Source organism: Chrysemys picta, chromosome 4, assembly GCF_011386835.1.
Source record: "Chrysemys picta bellii isolate R12L10 chromosome 4, ASM1138683v2, whole genome shotgun sequence".
Lineage (NCBI taxonomy): Eukaryota > Metazoa > Chordata > Testudines > Emydidae > Chrysemys > Chrysemys picta.
Genome location: NC_088794.1, coordinates 144,512,374 through 144,539,114, shown reverse-complemented (window position 1 = coordinate 144,539,114; position 26,741 = coordinate 144,512,374). Strand labels below are relative to the sequence as shown.

General features: G+C 46.1%; 1 protein-coding gene across 2 annotated transcripts in view; it reads right to left on the bottom strand.

Annotated features, from left to right (window-relative positions):
* Nucleotides 1-26,741, bottom strand: part of SLC35F4 (solute carrier family 35 member F4) — a 182,198-nt gene that overhangs the window by 50,010 nt on the left and 105,447 nt on the right. The window contains exon 1 of one of the 2 annotated variants that reach the window (XM_008170940.4): nucleotides 8,793-8,982. The exons of the other annotated variant lie outside the window; for it this stretch is intronic. Coding sequence (XP_008169162.1) covers nucleotides 8,793-8,868 — 76 coding nt within the window. The 5' untranslated portion in view covers nucleotides 8,869-8,982. Of the gene's footprint in view, nucleotides 1-8,792; nucleotides 8,983-26,741 lie in introns of those variants that run through there. 2 annotated transcript variants of the gene reach the window in all.

Below are 26,741 nucleotides of genomic sequence, written 5' to 3'. Positions count from 1 at the left end.
CTGAAAGGTTATTGAGTCCAACCCCCTGCCTTCACCAGCAGGACCAAGTACTGATTTTGCCCCAGACCTCTAAGTGGCCCCCTCAAGGATTGAGCTCACAACCCTGGGTTTAGCAGGCCAATGCTCAAACCACTGAGCTATCCCTCTTGCCTCTCAGCCAGTTCTGTGAGACTCCTTTGTAACTCTTTGCTGTCAGCTTTGGACTTAACTATTTTGAGTACTCTTGTATCATCTGTAAACTTTGCCACATCACTGTTAGCCACTTTTTCCAGATCTTTTATGAATATATTGAACAGCACTTGTCCCACTACAGATCCTTGGGGAACCCAGCTATTTACCTCTATCCACTGTGAAAACTGACCATTTATTCCTACCCTTTGTTTCCTATCTTTTATCTAGTTACTGATCCATGAGAGGACCTTCCCTCTTATCCCATGACAGCTTACTTTGCTTAACAGCCTTTGGTGAGAGACCCTTTCAAAGGCTTTCTGAAAGTCCAAGTACACTATATTCACCAGATCACCCTTGTCCACATGCTTGTTGATCCCCCCAAAGAATTCTAGTAGATTAGTGAGCCATGATTCTTCCCCAACATATCATGTTCATCTATGTGTCTGATAAAATTCTGTTCTTTAGTATAGTTTCAACCAATTTGCCTGGTCCTGAAGTTAGGCTTACGAGTCTGTAATTGCCAGGATTACCTCTGGAGTCTTTAAAAAAAAATCAGCGTTACATGAGCTATCTTCCAGTCTTATGGTACAGAGGCTGATTTAAGCGATATGTTACATACCACAGTTAGTAGTTCTGCAATTTCATGTAAGAGTTCCTTCAGAACTCTTGAATGAATAATATCTGGCCCTGGTGACTTACTACTGTTTAATTTATCAATTTGTCCCAAAACCTCCTCTATTGACACCTCAATCCGGGACAGTTTCTCAGATCTGTCACCTAAAAAGAATAGCTCAGGTATGACAATCTCCCTCACATGCTCTGCTGTAAAGACTGAAGCAAAGAATTAATTTAGCTTCTCCACAATGGCCTTGTCTTCTTTGAATGCTCCTTTAGCACCTCGATTGTCCAGTGGTCACATTTATTGGCAGAGTTCCTGCTGCTGACGTACTTAAAATTAATTTTGTGTCTTTTGCCAGTAGCTTTTCAAATTCTTTTTTGGCCTACATTTCACAGTCACCATAACCATCCTGCTCAGATGGTCAGTAGTCTATTTCTATATTCTTATTATTCAAACATGGAATTTCTATCCATAGAGATTCTCTGGTACAGTTTGATTCATTAACATTTTTACTATATATGACTCTATCCTTTTGTTCACATATAGTGCCACTCCTCCAACAGCGCAACCTACTCTGTCATTCCTATATATTTTGTATCCCGGTATTACTGTGTCCCGTTGATATAAGTGTTCTACCAAGTTTCTGTGATGCCTATTACATCAATTATCCCCATTTTACAGATGGAGAGCTGAGGCACAGAGAGGTTAAGTGACTTGCCCAAGGTCACACGGAAGATCTATGGCAGATCAGGAAATTGAACCCAGATTCTTCCAAAACCCAGGCTAGGGTCCTAATCACTGCACCATCCTCTGCATCCTCTATTGAAGTAAACTTTTAAAAACTCCCTTGCAGCCTTTAAAACCCCAGCAACATAAGGTGTAACATTTTTACATGCAGGGCCAAATTGGGAAAGAAAGGAGCTAGACGTCTGTGCACAAAGCATGAATATATGCACCAAGTTACTAATAATATTTAGCATTTAATGCACGTACTTAATACATTTAAATCACTTTTTAAAACCTTATTTAATCCTCACAGCCCCCATAGGAAGTAGGTAAATAGGTGGCTATTATTATTCACACATTACAGATAGGGAAACTAAGAAACAGATGTTAAGTGATTTGACCAAGGCCACATGATGTGTCAGTGGTAAACTCTTGACTAGAATCCTGGTATCCCAACCCCCAATCCCTCACTGAAGCCACTGGATGAAGCTACGGCTCATTTGGATGTGTAGTTTCTACACTACTGACTGCATGTTCAATTTCCCAACCTCTGAGTGCCACTGCAGTAACTCTGCCTACAGACGTCTACATACATGTGCAATGGGATGACTTAGAAAAACCTGGTCCTAAGGGCACGTTGGTCCTAAGTGCATGTGCCCTTTGCAAACATGGAAATCTGAAGGGCATGTGTCAGACATTAACCCTTGTGTGAGTGTGGAGCTCTTCATCTTGTGCCCGATCCAAACCACAACGGGACTCTTTGCACTGACTTCTGCAGGCTTTAGATCAGGCCCTTCACCGGAAATGTCGCAAGAGGAGGCAAAGCTTGCAAAAAAACAAATCCCTATTCAAGTCCATGCTCCATTACTCTTAGCTCACATGGTATTTAGTTCATAATTGTACTTTTATCTTGTTATTTAAAGCCCCATTAGAAGCTTGAAAATATATGATCTTTCTCTTGTTAATTTTGTCCTTCTCCACTAGCCAAACAGATTCTTCCTCACTCTCATTTGAACCGTACTCCAATGAATAGCACTGTTTCTCTTTAAACAGCAATAACTTCCATTTGTATGACACCAAAAATAAAAAGCTATATGCACCAGCATCAATGAAAGTATCAGCAGAGCCCCAGGAATAATGTTTATGAGATAATTCCTGCTGTGGGGTTGGCAGATGGAGAATGAAATGCTGCATTTTGAAATAATTGGCTTTTTTTTTTTTTTTAATTCTCTCAGTGATGGAGAATGATACATTTTAGAGTACTTAGACTTTGGTCTTGACCCAGCTCAGTGGAAAGGCTTGTATTGACTTAAATGGGAGTTGAATTGGGCCATACAATTATTGTAGTATTGAGCTAATCTTGGATTTAGAAGCATTAGACTGAATCACGCGATCCATACTCAGGACTAGAGCTGTTTGGAAAACCTGTGAACCTTGTTTTTGTCTCAAAACAGGACACACACACACACACACATCAAAAATTTTCATGGAACAAAACGTTCTGAAAAATTTTGATTTGGAAAAATTGAAACAAACAAACGACACATCCAATCAAAACATTTTGTTTAAATATGTCAACATTCCAAAATGTCAGTTCAAAGTGGAACATTCCATTTTGAATTTTCCCCATAAAATTTTTTTTTCAAAAGCTACATTTTTCCTATGAAAAAAATTGATTTTGACAAAACTCCATATTTAGTTGCGATAGTGCTTCAGTTAAAACAGTTCTATTCAGGACCCTAATGTTTCCACCTTTGCCCCAAGCACTCCCCATGCAAAGGAGAAGCTGTGTGTACAGATCTCCTCTTGGGAGAGGGCTCTCCAGGGGGTCAGGAATCCGTGGCTGGGAAGGAAGCTGGCTGCAGGGTAGGGCTCAAAGAGACACGCAGCCATGCCCTCTGCCCATCCCAGGAAGAATTCACTCAGAAGTTAACACAGCCACAGGCTGCATTATCCTTTGTGTGGCATCTCTTCTGCACCATGATTGATCCTCTTAGAGGACAAATTCCTGTGCAGCCATTGGTAGGGAAAGTCCAAGCAGCATGACTCTATGATAGGGATGTGGAGGAGGCATATGTAATAGCAGAATCTCTGTGGGAGCAACTGGAGCATGCAGGGGTGACTGAGGCCACAGCTGGGCCTCCCTCTGGGATGACTAGGCCGGCAGAAACCTGACCACTAGGACAGCTGGTCATCGGATCATCCTGCTACACACACAATCAATCTAGGGTTCCAATTCATGACAGGATTAAGCCTGGGTTTAACTGTAAGCATGTGTTAAAGTCCCAGTAGGGATCTTTGCCTAACTTGTGACATAAACAGACAAATCAAAGGGTGGGATAAATGAACTATTCTTATCCTCATTTTACAGACAGAGAAGGGCCAATGGAAGGGCCAATCCATTATTTCCCAGCACCCTGTAAAATGCGTAAGTGGTATTCTGAGACAACCAGAAAAACATCAAAACTTTGCTAATATTTCCTTCCCATGGACGTCTGGGGAGGCACGACCAGCTGTGCAGACCGAGTGGGTAGTGCTAGAGCTGCTCAGTACATTTTCACTGAAATAGGCTGTTGCGCTGAAGCAGAAATGTGTTGTGGAGATGTACAGATTTCAGCGAGAAAGTTTCTGAGGTGACACCAGAACTGAAAACTTGCTGGTTTTGCTCCAGAGATGGACATTTTTACACTGCTTCATGAAAACATCTGAAGTGTTTGCTTTCATGCCACATTGGAACAAAACATTTCAAAACCCTGAAAGCTGTCCCGAAACAGAAAGGTCGTCCTGTAACCAGTTCTAGGTGGCTCCCCAGGAATTCTCAGGTCTCAACCCTGCAGATTCCACATGAGAGACACGGAGTAGAAGTTCCTCCACACAATCCCAGGCAGCATGACCGGCTCATGTACTCTGCTACCATTTGCTCTCTCACCACGCTGCATGCTCCTAGCCTCACCCTGGCCTATTAATGCTGCCAGACCAGCATCAAACTCTATGATAAAGTGCCTGAGATTAAGGCCAATGTTTTCAAAAGCAGCCCCTAGTTTGGGGTTCCCAACTTGAGGCACTTCGGGCATGTTTCCAGAGCTGCTGAGCACCCACCGCTCAGAAAGATTTGAGGCTGCCTTAGTTTCTTTTCCCAGAGAGCATTCTATGTAGTAGAGCAACTGCTCCTTGGTTCACCCCTTTGGCTGACCATGCCCCAAGCCTAAATCCCCATAGAGTGTCTTCCACATGTTACTCTTTCAAAGTAACTGGTGGGGGGAAAGACAGACAAGGGAGCTTTCAGACTTGCAACGCCTGTCCTCTCAGACCATATCCAGCACCTTTCTTTCTTTCCATCTTTGTTGCTGCTTTGTTTCCCTCCATGCTGGTCAGTAGAGGGGAACATCATTAAAAGGATTCATGTGGCACTCCCTGCCACCCCAAGGCTTTCACAACCCAAAGGAAGTCCATGTGAAATTTCAGACTGTCCAATGGTGAGAACGAACGTCCCTTCAAATTTCATTGTGTGCGCGGAGGGTTTGGAAGAGGTTTCTGTCACTGGGGATTCCCAGGCCAAAAGACAGTCTCAGACAACTCTGCTGTTTTTAGAGGGTGATCCCTAATAGAATTTTTCACTATTGGTACCAGACCCTCTTGTCACAGGGGGATTTATACAGATAGGAAAAATCTCTGCCATTTCTTTTGGGAAAGGCCTCACTTTCCTCAGACTTTTGGGAAAGGAGGGACATAATACAAGTTGGTATTTGTGGGTGTGGTTGAGGTATCGTTTAGATTTGATTATGATCTCTGGTTGGTTACTGATCAAGAAAGGTACTGGACGGAAAACTACAGACACTCCAGTCTCTGTTTATCCACAAAAGAGGTATAGCTCCATCGGCCACTATGCACGTGTATATCTGCTCCCCCACCCACATGCCTCACTACCCAAAGATCACCTCTCAAGAACAGCTCAGCCACCCTGCTAATTCAATCCTCGGCCTCTACTGAGGCTCCCAGTAAGCAGGGCCGGCTCTGGCTTTTTGGCCGCCCCACGCAAAAAAAACCAAAAAAACCCCCAGGGCAGCCAGAACGGCAAAGCAAAAAAAAATCCTGCGGCGCGGCTGGAGCACGGGTGCAGGGGGACCGGCTGGGGGGGGGGAGAGGGAGGGAGCGGGCGAGAGAGAGAGAGAAGGGGGCGGCCAGGGCTACAGCAGGGGCGCTGCCACCCGGCCCCTCCCGCTGCGCCACCTCCTGCCGCCTGCCACGAGGGCTCCGCTCTGGTCGGCGGCGAGGGAAGGAGGAGGACTGCCCTGCAGGGTGCTCTGGTTCTCCGCGCTGCCGCCCCCTACAGGGCGGCCGGACCGGAACAAGAACAAACAAACAAAAACAAAAAAAAGCGGCCGTGCCGCCCTAGGATTGGGCAGAATGCCGCCTCCAACAATCTGCCGCCCCAAGCACCAGCTTGCTCAGCTGGTGCCTGGAGCCGGCCCTGCCAGTAAGGTTGCAAAAATGGCTGCCTGTGGCTATTTGCTATGTGAACACCTATCCCTAGGAATTGGACAGAGACAAGCAAATCTCTTGGCAGGTTCCATGTTGTTGCTGAAAATGGTAATTCTGAGTCTTCATACATGGTAAGTCACAACTAAATAATTCTTTATGATGGTGTCATCACTTGTCAAACAAGGTCTGACCAGTCTGAGGCTGGGATTTTCCAGAGGAGCCTAAGGGAGTCAGGCCCCCAAAACTCATGCATTTGAAGTCAGGTGCCCACCTCCTTGAGGAATCTTTGGAAAGGTCAGCTGGAATCTTTGCAGACCTGTGAATCTGGCTGCACGTATTTGCATTTAATATATGAGCTAGCAAGAGCTTTGATTTTTGTTCTGCCTTGCTAGTTTCATCTGTAGGACAAATGCTTCCATCCTTGACCTGTCTGAAATGATAAATTCTGCCATCCGGCCACTTCCCCATAGTCCACAGCCTTTTATTCTTATTTAAACAGCTGGGTTTTCTTCTTCTCTGTGGAAGTGGGCCAGTGCAACCTCAGGTGGACTACAGACATTCCTGTGCCCCAGGGGCTGCAGACCAGTGTCCGGATAAGGTGAAGACTGGCCCTTGGACCTGGTATTCTTCACAGCGTTTTGACTGTGGCAACCTTTCGGGAACCATCTGTGACGCAGTAGGGAGCGGGGTGGATTGACCTGGGAATGTCGTTTAGTTTTACTGGGACTGTCTGCATGGGGGATGGGAGAGCAGGGGATGACTTTAGGTGAGAGACGGTACCTGAGCCTGTAACCTGAGCCAGGAAGGGGGGTGGGGCGAGTCGACACCTTTGCCTGAGAAACTGGACAAAGGGAGAGGGGGAGAGAAGGAGGGGGAGAGAGCCGGCTGGAGGGGTTTTTGGTTTCAGTTTTGGGCTGGCTGGGAAGAGGCAGGGAACCCCAAGTCTGGGGTCTAAGCTCCTTGCCCCCCAGAGGGACCTGGCTGAGGGGTCCTGGTTGTACCTACAAGCCCTGCTTGGGACTGTGTTCCTGTCGTCTAATAAACCTTCTGTTTTACTGGCTGGCTGAGAGTCACGGTGAATCGCAGGAAGTGGGGGGGGGGGGTGCAGGGCCCTGATTCCTCCACACGCCGTGACACCATCTCTTGTCACATACTTCATTTGTAAGCTCTTTGGGGCAGGGACTTTTTTGTTCTGGGTTTGTACAGCACCTAAACACAATGGGGGCCTTAGCCATGGCCGGTGCTCCTAGGTGCTGCCACATTTCAAATAACAACAAGAACCAACAATAGCAGCTCACCAGCGGTGATGGTGAGTTAACTGAGCTGAATGATTATAATTTGAATACCATTTCTTTAAAGCAAGACACTTACCAGCGGTTGAATATAGGAATTAACATTTAGCACTTCTTTAAATCAGGTGCCACGAGACCACAGAGAGGATCGACATAAGAACTCATCTCTAGCTGCACTTTTGATTTTCTTTAAGTCTTTTATCGGAAAAGAAACAAATGTAACTAGACCAGCTGCAAACATACTGTGTAAATATTAATGTCACATATCACACCTATGCCCAAGCCAAAGTGCAATGGATGATTTCTAAAATAGTTGCGCTCGTATAGGAAACTAGTCCCACCTGAAATTTAGCCAGTCGTGTCCTTATAGATTCAGGAACTTGAAGTCACACTGCTATCATGCTTTTGTTGATAGGCACTATACAGTATTTGAAAAAGTGCCATCATTTTCTTTTCATCGTGAACAAAGTACAGAATTTAACATACAATGCAAAGTAATAACATTTCCATTGCTAGCAGGAGCCACAAAAATCAAACCAGAGACACAATGCCTCTCACAACACTACAGCAAGAGCATCCTTAACAACATGCCACAAATAGTAAGCAACTTTTGAAAGAACTCCTCTGCTCTTTGAGATATTTTAAATTCAAATATAGTAAACTCGAGAGAAAGAAAGTACTTAAAGCTTGGAATTCCTATGGACATATATTCAAATAAAATGAACTTGAGCAATAGCAAAGGCTTTTTCAAACCTTTTTTTAATTTATACCCAGAAATACAGTGTTATATATTTTATGTTCCAAGCTTTTTATCTATATCACCAGCTAATGTACAGCGATCACCGGTAACGCTGAGCAATAAGTGACGTGAAGTTAGCACTCAGCAGGGAATGAAAATGAGCATTCCTGAGTCACTTTATGTTAGGTTGTCATCTCAATTCAATAACATAGGAAACATTTCCCCCCCACACACAATTGCTATTCTGTAGCATATGTGTATTATGCAGTTGTTCATATCCGCTACTGTTCTAACAAATAAGGGGAAGGGGACCAGCGTAAAGGAACTATTACTGTCTCTTCTATCTTAAGTCAAGAGACAACAAGCATAGGAAGTTAGTGCCACACATTACAATGTTTAAAACGTAGGGCTAAATCTCGAGCATGGTACATAAAGACTACGGACAACTGGGGAAGCTAGCCCAGAGCTAAATTTTGTACCTTTTCTAACAGTGAAAACAAAAGCAAACCAACTTTTTCAGTTCTGCCTCATTTTAATATTAGTTTCTCCACCTAAAATTGTTCCCATACCAGTTGCATATTGAAAAACTAGACATTTCTGACTGCGCTCATTTTAAAATACAAAAGGAAATAAAGTGCTAGAAATATTTAAAGGCTTCAGTTACTTTTTAAAAACTATCAGATATATAAATTGGAAAAGAACAAGAGTAGCATGTAAACTAATTGCATCCCTAAGGGTAGATATGCAGTAAAAGAGCATTTACCGTCCGGTATAGGTGAATTTAATTCAGAAACACTGTAAGATGCTAATGGTGCCACTCTCGCTGAATGTTTCTTCATCCTTTTAAATTGTTCTCCTAAGACGTATACTCACTTCGTCTTTAGCCTCTGCATTGCTTTTGGTCCCCAGTACAATAGTAAACACTCGGCTATGGCTGGAATCTAGTGTTGTTCTGGAGATGCTGCAGCAGGCTATGAGTACTGATTTGCTGTTTCCCTGGGAAACCATTTGCAACACATTCAAACAATGCTTGACCTCTGCTAACACTTTTCTTTCATTCCATTGTTAAGCGCAGCAGTTAAAATATAAATATATTAGCTAATGCTCTCCTTCCACTTTAAAGTGATGCAAGCCCTTTGGATTAAGGCAGTGGTTTCACATATAATATCTTCTCTCTGTTCACACAGCAGACAGGAGCTTTCTCAGTGACAACTGCAAGGGAGTTCTGCAATACAGTACAATTTTCTGGTCCCCTTATTGTGACAATATCCTACAATTCAATTAGTTGGTTTTTTTCAATAACCTTTGAATAATGTGTCTCCTAAAGGACACTAAACTCATAAAAGCCCAGGGCCACAAAATATATACTATCTATCTATCCAGCAGCTAGCTAATCTTTATACTGTAGGCATCTTCCTAGTATTTTAGGGCCCTAAACAATTGTCATAGTCTCAATATATATATAGGCCACACTTGATTTAGATTCTTCCCTGCTTCCCGTGAGGCAGCTCCTACACCTTCTCCCTTTCTTCCGTGTTGTTTGTATTGTGGCTGTGAGAAAGTTTAGTTGAAGAAACCAGTTTCCGTGTCCTTCTATGGACATATGGTGGTGGCCCGTCATATCTTGCCAACCGTCTTAGATGACTAAGGGTCTGACTCTGCCATCTTTGCTCATTTAAACAGTACCACTGAACTCCATGGGGCTACTTCAGTCAGTAAAGTACTATTCAACATTTATCTAGGTTCATGCAGTGCCAATCACCGTGGCTTAAAGAGTGCCTTGGCAAGGGTGCCAGAATCAGGCTCTATACAAGTATTTGCAAGTGGATATCATCAGTATTTTTTAATAGATTCTAAGGTCAGAAGGGACCATTGTGATCTGACCTCCTGCATAATACAGGCCTGAGAACTGCCCCCAAATAATTCCTGTTTGAACTAGACCAGATCTTTCCAAAAACATAAGTTAAAGTAGTCCATATACTTCCTATAGTAACCATGGCAGAGTGCAAGGGAATGCTGCAGGCAGGGAGGTATCTGTGCTGATTTTTCTTGGGTAAAGCTGGCAATATTCTAAGGGCCACCACTAATCATACTTCATGTCCACCACGCACGTGTGGCTTTGGTAACAACCTAGAACAGGAGTTCTGAGCCTGCGGTTTGCAATATACAGTGGGTCACAACCACTCTACCTTTCCCAGCTATGTGGGAGGAGGGCCCAGGATTGTCATGGTATGAAAGAGTTCAGAACCGTTGACCTAGAAGGCCGCATTTTAAGCTTCCTAGGGAAGGCAGCTTGTAGGAATCACAAAGTTGTTTTAGATACTTAATAAGCTACTTTGTCCAGTTGTACAATGATTAGCCCGGTTCTGCCCCCATTTACTCATGCACTGCTCCCCCACTTCAATGGGTGCTGCGGAGTAGCAGTGGGTGCACGGTACCCGACAACCCCAAGCGGTTCTTGAACAACTCCAGGAGAGGTAGATGCATCAAGGCGAGTTCCAACCTGGACTCTGATGCTTGGTGGAAGAGGGCCTGGGATCCTTCTCCCCAGCCCGCTCTTGAGTTCCCCTTGTAAAGAGCGGTGTGCTTGGGGGCAGGGGACCAGAATTGTTCCCTCCATGCACCATTACTCAGGAGGAGCTGGGATGAGCAGGGGGAAGACATAGTGTCATGACCCCACAGTCAGCCCTGCACCTGGCACAGAGTAGACTGGGCACCCCAGGAGAAGCAAGCTGCCCCATCCTAATGGATGCTGGTTTCTTGTTCCTGCTTGGAAGGGGGCTGGTGTGAAATACTATTTTAAAGAGGCACTCCTGGAAGACACTAAGGGCTGGGTGGCACCTGGCCCAGTCCCTGCCTCTCCCTTTCTATTCTCCACAATTGAATGCCCTGCACTTTCCCAAGCGTGCTGGGGCTGGCCCAACTCCCAGAACTGGTACTACTCGAGCACTTGCTAGGGGTCAGGTCTGAACAACACTTTCTGTCTCTGATAGGCATGAGCTGGCCTCCACTGTGATCATGTCTTTTCCACCGCGTATTACACTGCAGCACACAATGCAACGCTACCCACTTTTTTAACATTTATACGTACATAATAGATTTCCAGTGCTGTGTGGCAACCAGCGTTCTGAAGTTAAAATTTACAATAGATTTTCCCCCCCTCCAAAGTACAAAAAGACAACAGCCTTTATGATGGGCTCATCCCATTTCAAAGAAATTTTCCGTTATGCAAACATTTAACCATCCACTAATAAACTTCTAGTCATTCTGCATTTGCATAAAATAAACACGACATAGAGATTGTTTTAGGAAAACAACTTCTGCAAACAGGAGTTTATAATGGAGTCATTGACAAGCCTTAGCTATAGCAACATTGCCATGGGATTGTGTGTAAAGAATAGTGCAATTTCAAGCATTTCATGCCATCTCTTTCAGACAAGAGCAATACATTAACACCAGAAAGGGGCCAATGGTACAAGCCTTTGCAAATAAAATTTTGAAAAATCAGCTGTAATTGCATTTACAAAACAACTCAGGAGCCATATTCCAAAACATAAGGAACTCTTCTAGACTTACATCACAGCAGAATTTGCTTTTGGATAACAAAAGAGACTAGAAACAACGGAACAAAACTGGTACAAAAATGTCTGCATTTACTAGTTATAACTCTAGTTGCAGATTTCAATTTGAAAAGGATCAGCATCCCTGGCTGAGAAGACATGAGCTTTGGCCATCTGGTTCTGCTCCAGTTATGAATAGGCGATTGGTTTTATGTATAGGAGGTAATGTTTAGATAGGTGCTTTGATCCTGCTTGTGTGCTTTAGATTTTTATATCTGCATTGTCACTGCTGTGGGAAGGACCTAAGATCACTTGGAACAAAAGGGAGACCTGCTTTGTCTCCCTTGCCCAAAGTACATTAGTTCATGACCTCATGTTTATGCAAGCAGCAGAGTGGGGAAATATGCCTCACTCTCCCTAAATCCAACATAATTTTACCTCAACAGCTGGTGAGTTTAAGGCCAAAGTGTTTCAAAGTGACTAGTGATTTTGGTTGCCTCACTTGTGGGCACCCAACTGGTGACACCTGAAAATGGCCTGATTTTAGAGGGCGGGTGCTCGGCCCCGTCTGAAAATCAGGCCCCCTCTGAGGCATCCAAAGACTGAGGTGCCCCAAATCATTAGCCACTTCTGAAAACATTGGCCAAATGATCGACAAGAACAAAAGCTTTCCTTCCGGTGCTTTATGTAACTGGAGTATTTCTAATCTCTTCACTCAGGCTTTTCCCTGCTTGTTATAAACACTGGAAACTGTAACCCGGATAAAGTCAAAGTGCATGTTGATATACATGTATTGATATTTCAGATTTAAGGCAAAGAGATTCAAATATTAACTACAGCTCTCAAGCCACATCTAGTATCCATTTCCTTGCACTGATTTTATTGTATATGGATAATCATCAAAAAGGATTCACCTATCAGCCATATTACACAGTCCCCGTGAGCTCCAGCGGTTATCTATCTCAAATTCTTATATGGCCCCATCACCAGAGCATCTGAGCACCCCACAACCATTAATGTACTGAGACTGAGGAGCAAGGGAAGACTATTACCTCCATTTTGTAGTTGGAACTGAGGCAGAGAGAAAGTAAATGACTTGCCCAAGGTTACCCAGGAAGCCTGTAGCAGAGCAGAGATTCAAACATGAATCTCCTGAGTTGCAGGACAGAGCCACAGCCAATGGACCCACTTCCTCCACTTAAGGCTGGGACTGTTGACGGTGGTGCAGCAGTCAGTCCTTGTACTTGAAGGTGATGATGCATAAATAGCAGTCAATGTCATTTAGCCCCATATCCTGCCCCCTGCATGTGTCTCACTGCTTGAGCTGTGCCCTGGGATCTCCTCAAAGGACTGGGGAAAGAACGCTTCTCTCCTGAGGGGAGCCATTCTCTGGCTGCTATCCCAGGCTAAGAACAGGAATAACTCCTGCACCCTGTGTGCCTTGTCTCTGTGGGGGCAATAACTGGTTGATCCACACCAACCCCTCAGCTCTGCCCTTGGCCCTTCTCTGGCTTACTTCTAAATTCCTCCTTTGTCACGGTGCTCACAAGCAGAGCTGGAGTGTGGACTGCCGCACAGCCCTGCATGGAGTCCACACTGCCTGCTTCACCTTGCCCGCAGCACAGCCTGTTCCGTGACTCAGTAAATGTTATCCCAGATGGGGACACAAAGGCACAGTGATGCTAAATGACGTCCCTGAGACCCCCCAAAGACTCGGTGTCAGTAGCAGGGCTAGAACGCAAGAGTTCCTCGCTCCCAGCCGTAGTCGTAAAACATCTACACCCCAAGCCCACAAGCGAAGTGGATTGTTGCTGCTAGAAAATGCTGCCAGACAGATCATGTCCTGTTAAATCTCTGACATTACCGTGCTAACGTAACCACCTGGTGCATGCGTGTTACAGATCCTCATCAATGCCAGATCTACGCCCTCGAGGAGTCTGTTACGGCCCCAGCTGGAGAACTTTGCCTCTTTAGCTCAAACTGTAGCAGCTCATGTTTTTAACTCTGGCGATCCCCAATGCAATCCTTGATGAGTCAGTCAAGATGGCAGCCGTCACACTAAATAGTTTTAAAACTGCATTTTGATGGCAGTAACATGGCAATCACTTTTAACTGGCCTTGGCCACCAGCCAGAGGCGCTGGAACAATTCATACAGTGGGGATGCTGAGAGCCATTGAACCAAATTGTAAACCCTCCATATAATCACTTCAAAGCAGGGGAGTGCGGCAGCCCCCCTAGTTCCAGCATCTATAGTGCCAGCCATGAAAAAATATGAACACGAGTTTCCGATATGAGGTTAGATGCTACTGGGATGGACAGGTGCACTGCAGCTACCCTGGGTGTACCTTTTGTTGTACCTCTGCCAAACCATAGTCAGAAGGCTCACCCCACGTTCTTCCCCCATTTTCTATGACCTCCAATACACTTCTACAACGGCATAAGGTCACATACACTTTCTCGTGCCCTACACTGAGCTCCCCCTTGGCTGTTTCTGCGGGAAAGAGACTTCAGGGGGGGAAATTCTGTAGCGTCTCCAACACAGTTTCGTCTGAATCGGGCGCAATTGGGATGGGGAAGGAATATTGCTGCCTTGTGGGACAGCCAGCAGCTCTGCCCCATAACCAGTGGATCTTAGGGAAACTGCAGGAGGGCAGCGCCATCTGCACAGAGGCCCTGCCTTTCCACACCAGCTCTCTAACAGTGCTGCTGCAATGGAACTGGCTGCCAGAGCTTTCCCAAAACGCCAATACCTCTGAAGTGGGTATAACCGGGGCGCAATCAAACCAATTCTTATGGGCTGAATAACTGATGGCAACCTGCCTGCCCGTGCACAGTGCAACGGGACTCTGAGCCTGCAAGGGGAAGCCAATGAACTGCCCTATGGGGGAGGAATTGCAGCGACCAAACAGCTGGCAATTATCTGTCTTTTAGCTGGCACCTAGCTCACTGTTACAGTATCTGTCCCAGGAGAGGATCAAAGGTTCCCCCTCAGCCTGATAGAATTTAGCTCTAACTTGGCTACAAATACCCTCCCCGCCTTGGGTCAGGGCTAGTCGATGGTCCAGCATTGATTCTGTGATTAATATAATTTCCAAAAGCACCTCTGTCACCCTTCATTAATCTGCAGCTCACAGGAGTATGTTGTATATTATACTCGCTATCAAATGGTTAGTGGAAATATGGATAACACTATAACTACACACAGGGCCGGCTCTAGGCACCAGCAAAACAAGCTGGTGCTTGGGGCGGCACATTTTTAGGGGCGGCATGGCCGGCGCCAGAATGCCCCCCCTAAAAATGTGCCCCGGCCGCCCTAGCTCACCTCTGCTGCTGCTGCCACGGCGCGCGAAACAGCTGATTCGCGCGCCGCTACTCGCCCTCCCTCCCAGGCTCTCAAACCTGGGAGGGAGGGGGAGAAGCGGCGCCCGCACTGCGGCCACTCAGAGTCTCCTCCTCCCTCCCAGGCTCTCAAACATCAAACCTGGGAGGGAGGGGGAGATCCCGAGCGGCCGCGGCGCTCGAAACAGCTGTTTCGCGCGCCGCTGCTCCCCCTCCCTCCCAGACTTGAGAGCCTGGGAGGGAGGGGGAGAAGCGGAGCGCGAATCAGCTGTTTCGCGCACTGCGGCGGCTCGGAGTCTCCCCCTCCCTCCCAGGCTCTCAAACCTGGGAGGGAGGGGGAGACTCCAAGTGGCCGCGGCGCGGGCGCCGCTTCTCCCCCTCCCTCCCTCCCTCCTAGGCTTGCGAGCCTGGGGGGAGGAGGCAGGGCTGGGGATTTGGGGAAGGGGTGGAGTTGAGGCGGGGCCGGGGGTGGGGTAATTAAATAAGGGGGGGAGCGGCCAAAATTGTTTTTGCTTTGGGCGGCAAAAATCCTAGAGCCGGCCCTGACTACACATACTAAGGGCCTGCTGCAGAGCTCATTGAAGTCAAATGAAAGATCTCCATTGACTCCAATGGGCTTTGGATCAGGCCCCAAGTCTCTCAAGGGAGTCTTTGTTGCCTGAATATCATTAATACGATAGCTACGTGAAATGCACCATGTATAGATCCGTTGAGATTGGCTGGTCACTCAGCAGCCAGTTGCTAGACTATCAATATGAGACACTTACGTTTCACTGGCTGTTTTAGGCTGAGCATGAGTTTCAAGATGACAGGCGAAAGGGCCGTTATCAGTTCATTTTATGTTGTTGGAATATAAAAGAGATGAATGGCACAAAAGAGAAAAAACAATGCAAAGAGAGACAAAAACAGCCATAGCAAACAAATGCAAAGAAAGGGGATGCTAGGTTTTGGTATTAGATATAATTGCAGACTAAAGCAGTGTAGTTATGAATCTCACTCCCCGTCTGGGAAAATCATCACAAAGAACTTTCAAGTGCAAAGCGCATTGTGCGTGCAACAGATCTGAAAAGCGAAAGCTGTTCCGAGCAGCAGGCTCTGTTTTCAGTGGAAAGGATCGCAAACCCTGCTAGCTGTTTCAATTCATCCCAACCAGGCTAAGAGCCAAACCCTGAATTCCTTACTCAGTCAGAACTCCCATTGGCTTACAGATCCTTTCAGCCAGGGCCAGCTCTGGCTTTTTTGCCTCCCCAAGCAAAAAAAAAATCGGGGCGGCCAGAACGGCAAAGCAAAAAAAAACCGAAGCGGCAAAACAGGGGGGGGGGAGAGAAGAAAAAAAAAAACCTGTGGTGCGTCCGGAGCAGCAAAGCAGGGGGAAAAAAAAACCTGTGGGGCGGCCGGAGCCAGGGTGCAGGGGGACTCCTGGAAAAGGGGGGCAGCCAGGGCTTCAGCGGGGTGCTCGCCATGCTGCCCCGACTGCCGCGCCGCCTGCCGGGAGAGCTCCGCGCCGCTCCGGTCGGTGGGGAGGGAAGGACGCGGGCTGCCCTGCCGGGCTTGCCACAGACCTGGCACCAGCTGGGGCAGATGGAGTGCGCAGCCCGCTCCCAGCAGGGCGCTCCCCTCCTCCGCACTGCTGCCCCCTACAGGGCGGCCGGATCGGCGAACAACAACAACAAAAGCGGCTGTGCTGCCCTAGGATTGGGCAGAATGCCGCCCCGTAGAATCTGCCGCCCCAAGCACCAGCTTGCTCGGCTGGTGCCTGGAGCCGGCCCTGCTTTCAGCTCACCCAATACAGCTTTCCAACAGGATGGCATTTTCCTTTAGTGAGCAATGGATGCATATACATCATACAGATGTCAATCGCCACTCCCACCGACTGATGCTGCCAGGCACAATCCACTCTACTCCAGCAAGTGCTCTCAGCACCATAGTCACATGGCAATAACTACTCAAATTATCACGGGCTGCTTCTCCACTCTCCTCGCTGCCTATAGGAATCAGCTGTTCACTGAGTTTTAGTCCTATCTTTAGTCACACTGATTGTCTATAGGCCTGACCCTGCAAACATGTACTCATGTGGTTAACGCCTTACTCATGTGAGTAATCCCATTGCAATCAGTGTAGCAATGGTGTAAGAGCTAGTCTTGTGAGCAGAAGCAGCATTGGGCCCCAGAGTTGTGTTAATGATTTAAAACATTTTAATGTAACAATTAAAAAATAACTTGTATGTAAGAAAGTCACTGCACTCACTGTCATTCAACAGCCAGTTGCTAGACTATCACATGTATGTAGCTTATTTAAAGGGCCAGGTCCCTCAGATCAGACTCCAGTTGATTTTGATGAGAGTTACATGTACAGATTGACTGCAGGATCTGGATCTCTTCATATTTTTAACCATATCCCTCAAAGTCAATCTCTGCATAACTGGTTACATACGCAGAAGTGCTCTCCCGTTCACCAGCTGAGCTCTTATGACCTAAGAGCACAATCTGGCCCTGGCCGGTGCTGCTATGCAGATCAGGGATGATGCTTCGTGGGTCTTCTGCTCTAAGAATTTTGCAAGCCAGCGCAGGATTCCATGGAGTAGGTGGAGTAAAGTCCCCGCACCGCTAGCACAGCACGCTGATGACTGCAGTTTACTCACTAGGCGCTTGATCGAAAGCCCAGTGAAGCTAATGACTTTTATGGTCTTTGGCTTAGGGCCTAGAAGGCTGACAGCTACACACTTCCTCAGAAGATAGGAAGATCACCCTATCTGGAAGACCACAACTTTCAATGAGGTGTGAAGGCTGGCACGCATTAAGCACCAGGGAAATATTGTGCCCTGTTATTTGCACACGGATGGGATAGAGTTAAAAGCTCTTCCGCGCCCTTAAACATATTGGAGCGACAGAGGACAGGGTCGAGCCCCTGCTATGTAGCATCATAAAGAGCTAAACAAACGATCACAGAGTGAATATCAGAATGAGATAGAGGAGCTTGGGGGAGCATTGTGGAAATGGAACAACCAAAATCTGATCAAATTTAGCAACTTATTACTCCAGTTCCTGGACAGGGCCTAGCTACAAATCACTGCACCTCTGGATGTTCTCAAATTGCCAGAGAATCAGGATCACGTAGAATTCCTACTGCTGTGAACAAAGGCAGTAAATACAGCCAAGTGAGGCATTCTGTGCCATAAATATGAATGTTCAAGGGCTCATTCTACTCAAAAGTGGTGTTGCATGCTCTTCGGCCATGTTGCCAGGATGGACAAAAACTTGCCAGCACACTGTGCTCTCAAATTCTGCACTGATGCCTGTCATAACTATAAAGGGAAGGGTAACAGCTGTCCTGTGTACAGTACTATAAAATCCCTCCTGGCCAGAGACTCCAAAATCCTTTTACCTGTAAAGGGTTAAGAAGCTCAGGTAACCTGGCTGGCATCTGACCCAAAGGACCAATAAGGGGACAAGATACTTTCAAATCTTGTGGGGGGGGAGGCTTTTGTTTGTGCTCTTTGTTTGGGAGTTCGTTCGCTCTTGGGACTGAGAGGGACCAGACATCAATCCAGGTTCTCCACATCTTTCTAAACAAGTCTCTCCTATTTCAAACTTGTAAGTAAATAGCCAGGCAAGGCGTCTTAGTTTTACTTTGTTTTCTCAACTTGTAAATGTACCTTTTACTAGAGTGTTTATCTTTGTTTGCTGTACTTTGAACCTAAGACTAGAGGGGAGTCCTCTGGGCTCTTTAAGTTTGATTACCCTGTAAAGTTATTTTTCATACTGATTTTACAGAGATGATTTTTACCTTTTTTCTTTAATTAAAAGCCTTCTTTTTAAGAACCTGACTGATTTTTCCTTGTTTTTAGATCCAAGGGGGTTGGATCTGTATTCACCAGGAGTTGGTGGGAGGAAGGAGGGGAATGATTAATTTCTCCTTGTTTTAAGATCCAAGGGGTTTGGATCTGTATTCACCAGGGAATTGGTGAAAGGTTTCTCAAGGCTTCCAAGGGAAGGGAATTAGCCTTGAGATGGTGGCAGCGGACCAGAGCTAAGCTGGTAGTTAAGCTTAGAAGTTTTCATGCAGGCCCCCACATTGTACCCTAAAGTTCAAAGTGGGGATACAGCCTTGACAATGCCAAAGGGATGCATGCCATGACCCTACCTGGCACCACCCATGGAGTCACCCCACAGATTCATGGATTTGCAAGACTGAGCCAGATCTGGGAACTTGACTACAGGGCTGGCTCTAGCATTTTTGCTGCCCCAAGCAGCACAAAAAAAAAAAAAGCAAGCCACGATCACGGCGGCAGCTCTACCGCCGCTTCATTCTACGGTGGCAATTCGGCGGCGGGTCCTTTGCTCCCAAAGAGAGTGACGGCCCTGCTGCCGAATTGGCCGGATGTGCCGCCCCCCTCTTCATTGGCCGCCCCAGGCACCTGCTTGCTAGGCTGGTGCTGGCCCTGCCTGACTACATGGTGTGATGCCATCAGCAAGGCTGGCACAACGGTCCTCATAGAGGATGCATGGTTTCCTTTTGTTGCACCCAATTCAATAATATAATTGAGATATACCTATCTCATAGAACTGGAAGGGACCCTGAAAGGTCATTGAGTCCAGCCCCCTGCCTTCACTAGCAGGACCAAGTACTGATTTATGCCCCAGATCCCTAAGTGGCCCCCTCAAGGATTGAACTCACAACCCTGGGTTTAGCAGGCCAATGCGCAAACCACTGAGCTATCCCTCCCCCCATTATTAAGGGTGATGAAATGCATTAGGTATTTGCAGGAGCGCCGCCAGCTTTTCTGCCACCCTAGGTGGCAGAAAGTCCTGCCCTGAAATGCTGCCCCCACAGAGGCGGCGGAAGGTCCTGCCGCCGAAATACCACTGCGGTCGCCGCCCCCCAAATTGTAGCACCCTAGTCAACCGCCTAGGTCGGCTAATGGGTTGCACCAGCCCTGGGTATTTGATTGTAAATTAAAGCAACGTAAACACAGTCATTGTGTCATAAACCAAAGGGCAGCTATTGGCAGTCTCAGCAGCGAGGCTGGGAAATGACCAGAGGCAGAACGACCGTCTCAGTGCCAGAGGCTGACCCACTAGGTTGGGTTTGGGAGTGGGAGTTATGCGGGGAGGGACGATCGCTGTTCCCATTACCCAGGGCTCTCTACCATTTATTACCCAGGGCTCTCTACCTCTCACCAGCACTCAGACCCCAGTTATGCAGGTACTTACTCTAACGGTCAGAGGAGGGAGGTTCTGGAACAGGCTTCCAATCGGAGTCGTGGGGGCAAACCACCTAACTAGCATTCCAATGGAGGTTGATAAATTTACCAACGGGGTTATGTGATGGGGTTGCAGTGATCCTTTCCAGTTCTATGGACCTGAAGCACACGCCTAACTTCAAGCAAGTCCCTCTGAAGTCAATGGCAGTATTCATGTGCTTAAATAATTTGCAAAAAGAACAGGAGTACTTGTGGCACCTTAGAGACTAACAAATTTATTTGAGCATTGTTAGTCTCTAAGGTGCCACAAGTACTCCTGTTCTTTTTGCGGATACAGACTAACGCGGCTGCTACTCTGAAACCTGTCATTAAATAATTTGCTGAATCAAGGCCAATAAACCCAGCACTGTGTGGCACAGTGCTATTGCAAGGAATTGTGTGCCTCTCCGGATTGTGCTCGAAAAGACAACTATATTTTTGATGCCATACAATACAAATGCATTGTAACCTATTGATAAGCTTTCCAAGTATGGATTATAGAAATGAACCTAGTTAATGGCACTGACGGAACATTTCCTGCTCCATGCCATTCACTTCAGTGGCAGCCAATGCTATTGTTCGGGACATCCTATAATACCTCCTTGGAGATACAGTGCTGCTGCTGAAGGCCTTGCAACCTGATTGTGTCCATTTGGGCTTTCAGAAGTATTAAATGAGCGGCTGCTACATGGATGACCATTGTGATTCTCTGGCTTAGACCACGGCAAAATCGTGAGTTTTTCAGATGCACATCAACCCGTGTTGCGCACTGGATACTAGGGGTCTGCTCCTGAAGTCATTGAAGGCAAGAGCAAAACTCCCACTGATTTCAATGGTGCAGGATTGTAAGCTACTAAATACAGTTCTGTGTATGTTATCCAATAATGACAACCCCAAGATTTTAAAAATCATGCATCAGGTCCCCAAAAAACCCTGAGACTGGCTTAGAAATCATAAGACTTGTAAAATAATCAAATGAGGTTCTTTTTATATGTTTTCTGGGGTTTTAAACTTTAGGATTCACATTTTCAAGCCTTAACCTGCAACCATAAGGGCTAGAAAGTTACTTGAAAACAAAAATAAAGCTGATTCTGATGTGATAGGGTGACTCCAGGAACTGGGGGTTTGAGAAAAATACCAATTATTGTGAGAATTGCAATAAAATAAAAAGAGTTGGCAGCACTGGTATTGCGGGGGGCACTGAATTTTATTTTAATATGAAAGTATATGCTTCTATGACATGGTTTCCTGCGATAGCAGGGGGCTGCACTTGATGACCCAGTCCTGTGTTCCTATGAAATAATTATAAGGTAAGAAATACTAACCTGTGGCGCAGATAAGAATCCAAGGATGTTCCAAAAATATGAATCTGTGTGTGGAAATCCTTTCTTTGATTTTAATAGTTGGTGCTAAATGCTTTCACAGTCAGCCAATGCCAAATGTATTTTTAGTATCTCGGCATCACCTAAGGTTACACCAAGCTTCAGTTTTGACAAAGGTACCACAAAAATCTCAGCTATTAGAGACTCATCAAGATCCACATTTTAAAGGGGTAAGCAAGAAAAAAAAAAGGGAGAGAGAGCGAGAGATGCTTAAACAGTAGGAAAATAGATCTGAGCAGAATTTTAGAGCTCTTATTTAAGCCACACTTTGGGTATGTCTACACTGCAATAAAACCCCCATGGCTGGCCCAGGTTAGCTGACTCTGGGACAGGGGGAGGGTCCCAGAGCCCAGCTCCCGCCTGATCCCAAATGTCTACACTGCAATTTTATAGCCCTGCAGCCCCACCCTACGAGCCCGACTCATCTGCCATGGGCCTGCTGCCAGTGTTTTATTGCAGAGCAGACAAACCCTTTGATTCCTGTGCTCAGAGCCTCCCTTAGGCCGACCCGGCTCTGCTGTCCTAATCCTGAATCAGCAGGGCTGACGTCAGCCTCCCGTCTTCACTAATACCCTGTGACGGGGCCAGAGCAAGAAACTCATGGGTGACACGTCCACAAGGTGACCCTAGGCAGTGATGACAGAACTATCCATAGACGCCATTCAGCCAGTGAGAACCCACACACGCAATCAGCCATCTAAGATGTCCCATTGAAATCAACGGGACGACCACTTTTGTAATAATTATTGGCCAAAGTGAGGGTCTGTGGGATCAGGCTCCAGCTTCTGGCAAACTGTCATTGGGCGTCTCACCAGGGCACAGTCTGGGAGCCTTTGCTTTAAGTGTGCCTGCAATTCAAAGGTTTATCACATTTAGAGAGATTATTAATATTAGCAAGGCAATTCAGTAGCGCACCGGCAGCAGAATACAGAGTGAGTATATGCTAGAAAGACCGTCCCTTGCATCAATAGGAATAAATCCGTTTTATTAATTTCCAACATACGGTACTGAATCTCTAGACATCATAATAAAATCGGAAGCCCAGCACATAAGTTATTTGTCAGGGAAAACTTCTTAGCTGTAATTGAATGTCAAATAATTATTTGCTTCCCTGAAGTTTTATTAACAAAACCGGCACGAGTGAAATAAGCTGTCTGCATTTCCTAATTCTGTAATTATGAAGTGCGTCTTCTTTATCCGATGAGAACCTCTGTGTTGAAGAAACTTCTGTTCTGTGCTTGTCATGCTGACAGTAGCGCATGTCAGTGCTATGATAAATCTCTTCCCATACTTGCATATATTTTAAAGACTCAACAATTAATTAGACAGCTGAGAGCATTCTTGAGTACCTTAATAAAAAGAGAGTATCAGACGAGAAGAACCCAATGGCTGGCTAGCTCCATGGGACAAGTATAAGTGCGCTTCACAGCACCTTACTGTAGAAGAGTTTGGGAGAGCGCGGCAAGCTTGCAACTTCTCATGTGCCACTTGCACCGTCCCTAGATGGCACCGCAGAGTCATTTTCATTTTGACCAGTGGAAATGTAAACTTTCTACATTTAAAGTTATCACGCTGGTGATGTAACATTTTACAGTGATAGAACATCATCACCGATGTGGCATAATGGTTACAAATGGCACAATAACCTTTAAATGCTTTGGCCAGTTTTCAAAAGAATCTAGTGATTTTGGGTGCCCAACCGGAGACACCGTAAGGGGGCCTGATTCACAGAAAGCACTGAGCACTCACCCTCTACAAATCAGCTCCCTTCAACGTGTCTCAAGTTGGGCATCCAAAATCACTTTTGAAGGTGGATTTTTGTTTCTCTCTTTCCCTTCTATTCTCTCTCTAAACAGTTGCATCACCTAAGCACCTAAGCACAACTGAACCAAGGAACGTTTTCTGTTGAACGGGGCAATGAAAGAAATGCATCATGAACAGAGAATGAAAACTGGAAGGAGGAATGTTTAGCAGCGGGGGAGAATCACCATGTGACTATCTATTTATTTTACATCCAGAGGACATGAAGCATCCAGGAAATGTTCTTAGAAATATCCATGGGTTTTATAAAATGGAAGATTCTAGACACCGAAGTAAAGACTAGGTAAAAGACTGGGGAATCAGGTCCTTACAATGTAAAGGGAACTGGAACAGACTGTGTTGTGTCTTGATTTGGCTTCAAGGAATTAAGAATTGAGTCCTTGTTAACTATACTATGCTGTATCTTTTAGGAAGGGATCCAAGCCACAACGTTCTGATCCAAACTTCCACAAAGGTTGGCGATGTTTGGATGAAGGTTTTTGGTTTAGGCTGAGTGCTACTCTCTTTATTGCCAGAATTGATGGCCTTGGTTAGTCAAGATAGGATTGTTTTTAAAAATTTATCTGATGTCAGGGGAAGCTTACCTATGTAAACATTCAAGCTATGTTTACCCAGTAATGAAAAAATAAGGGGCCAGATTCTCAGATGGTGGAAATCAACATTGCTCTGTTGGAGTCAATGGAGGAAGTCAGAGGTGAGAGTCAATGGAGCTAAAAAGGATCTGCACTGAAAGACCCTTTTGCCCATGTGAAGCAACGGATTTCTGCATGGCTGTAAGAGCCTGCCCATGCTGACCTGACTGCAAGATCCGTTTTACTTTACATAGGCAGCACCACAGAATCCCGACTTGGACTTACACCCTTGGTGAGCAAGGCCCTGATCCTGGAAACACGTACATAGGAGCATAACTTTACTCGCACAAGTAGCCCCATTGAAGTCCATGGTGCTTCAGTGTGTGCAGGATTGGGGGTCTCACTGATTTATGGGAGATTAATCCTCATGCCTTTTCCTGCGTGTAAACTGCAGAATTTGGCTCATTTTTTCAAAAAAATAATTTTTGGAGTTAAAAAAGAAAAATTAGGAGCCATCGGGTGTTACAGAATTTTCCCCTGGAAAACAATCATTCCTCTGCAAATTATTTGAAAATGCAAATCTCAATTTTAAAAAATCCCTGAAATGTAGAAATTCATAATGTCAGTGTTAAATATTATCCAATTTTTTCTGCACAAATCTTGTCTAATCTTCATATAACCCTTCCTAATACCTTTCGGTGTAAATTTCTCTTACATTCAACATTTGAATAGCAAGACAACAAAGACAGCATAGCAACGTCTACTAAACAGCATTAGGAGATTAGAAAAGGATTAACTGGTAATGACACAAAGACAGTTTGAGCATTATGCAATCACCATGATTAGTCTGATTTTTAATATTCTCACAGGGTCAGACGTGGGGACCCTTACTCAGATTGAGCAGTACCCCACTCCATGAATAGTCCCACGGAGCAATGGAGTAAAGTGTTACTCAGTGGGAGTAAGGGTGTCAGAACCTGATCCCTAGTCTCATGGCTAAGGGCTGGCCTTCCCACCCAAGATCCTTGGAAGAGGAAGCAGCGCTGGGCACTGGTTCCCTGCGTTGTCTGTGCGATGCTTCCCAGGAACACCTAGCATGAGTGGCACCTTGCTACCATCTCCTTTTAGTGTGAGGAAGCCTCATCTGTGCCTACCAGGGGTCAGCTCCCTGACTCCACCAGCCACGTGCTACACAAACCCTCCCCTCTCCGCTGCTGTCCCTCTGGAGGTTGGCGATAGGCGCATTTGAGATTCTGAGCATCTCTCTGGAATGTCCAGCTCCTGGTCCACTGGACACTCAGAATTCACAGGTCTGCTATTCAAAGCGTACCACACCCCAGCTTCCCAGTCTCCCCTCGCGGTCACCACTCCGCTTAACACACTGCACTTGGGTAAGTTTACAGTGAACACAAGAATACGTTTATTTAACAAAGAACAGAGATTCGAGGAGGAATAAGTAGAATGAATGGAAACAAATGGTTACATAGAAAGTAAAATCATAACACACATTCTAGAGCCTACCCTTGTCTAGCAAGATCTTTTCAGGTCCTGTAGCATTTCTCTCGCCCCAAAGTCTTTCTCCCAGCGTTGTACAGCCTGGTAGGCTGTGATCCTCCGTTCATAAGACATGCACGCTGGCAATTTGTTTCCTAGCTTAATAGTACAGGTACACCCGGGACCCGTAGATATATTCCAACAATTTATTGTCTGTACTTGAGAACAAGACACCTGCCACCCACCCCTGGCTGCTGGTTTTTTCCTGTACACTTCTTTCTTGTAGATTTTGCAAACTTTGATTAGCTGGTGGTTCACATTTTAAGACACACAATACAGAGTGGTCAGCCAGGGGGTAAGTGTCTCCTACCCTTTGCCTGAACAGAACCTGTTCATCACTTTCTGCTGACCTGTCTTAACTTACCAACTTTAAGAACATAGTTTTCATTATAAATACGTAACTCCTTAAATATCATCTGTAAATTCATCTCGCAATGATTAGGATGACCAGAGTGGACTGGCTATTGGTAGAGACCTCCTTTGATGCATTATTATGCAGACGTTGGACCCCAGGGATCGCTGTAAATCCCTCTGCATCCCTTATGCCATCTGCCAGTTAGCATCAAGGGGACACTGGGACACTGTGAGCCTATCACCTGAATGGGCGTGTGTGGCATGGGCTGATGGCACAAAGCAAGGCAGGTTTTCCCAGATGGGACGGGCTTTACATTCGCTTACAGTGACAATCTCCCCTTTGAGGCATAATTTTATGATGATAGCCAGGAAAACTTGCCTCTCAAAACAAAAGCCCCTTTCATGGTAACGAGACACACTAAAGGGCGTCCTTGCTCTTTAGCCTTGGGCCACAATCCTGCCTCGTTTGTAGTACTGTGATTCAGGTGCTTTCCCGGGGATAAGACAGAGGAATTCTCAGACCCAGAGGCAGTGAATCTGCTTCACAGGCGCTTCTTCTGCATTAACAGCTGGAAAGGCCTCTGCAAACCCGTCTGCCCCCACTTCTGTCCCTGAGAGTGGAGGAAGTAAAATAGATCCTGCAGCCCAGCCCCACACCAGCCCTTCACAGCCCTCCTGCACAGCTGAGCACCCTGGTGCACACTCCAGGGGCAGACACCTCAGATTCTCACTCCACCCCTCACGGAGAGGAGCCACACTGGTTCCATTTAGAAAGGGATCTGCACAACTGAGGAGTGGCAGTGCCGGGTTAGGAAGCTGCCTCTTTGGGAGCACAAGACTTGATCCAATGCCCACACTGAAATCAGTGGGAGTCTTTCCATTGACTT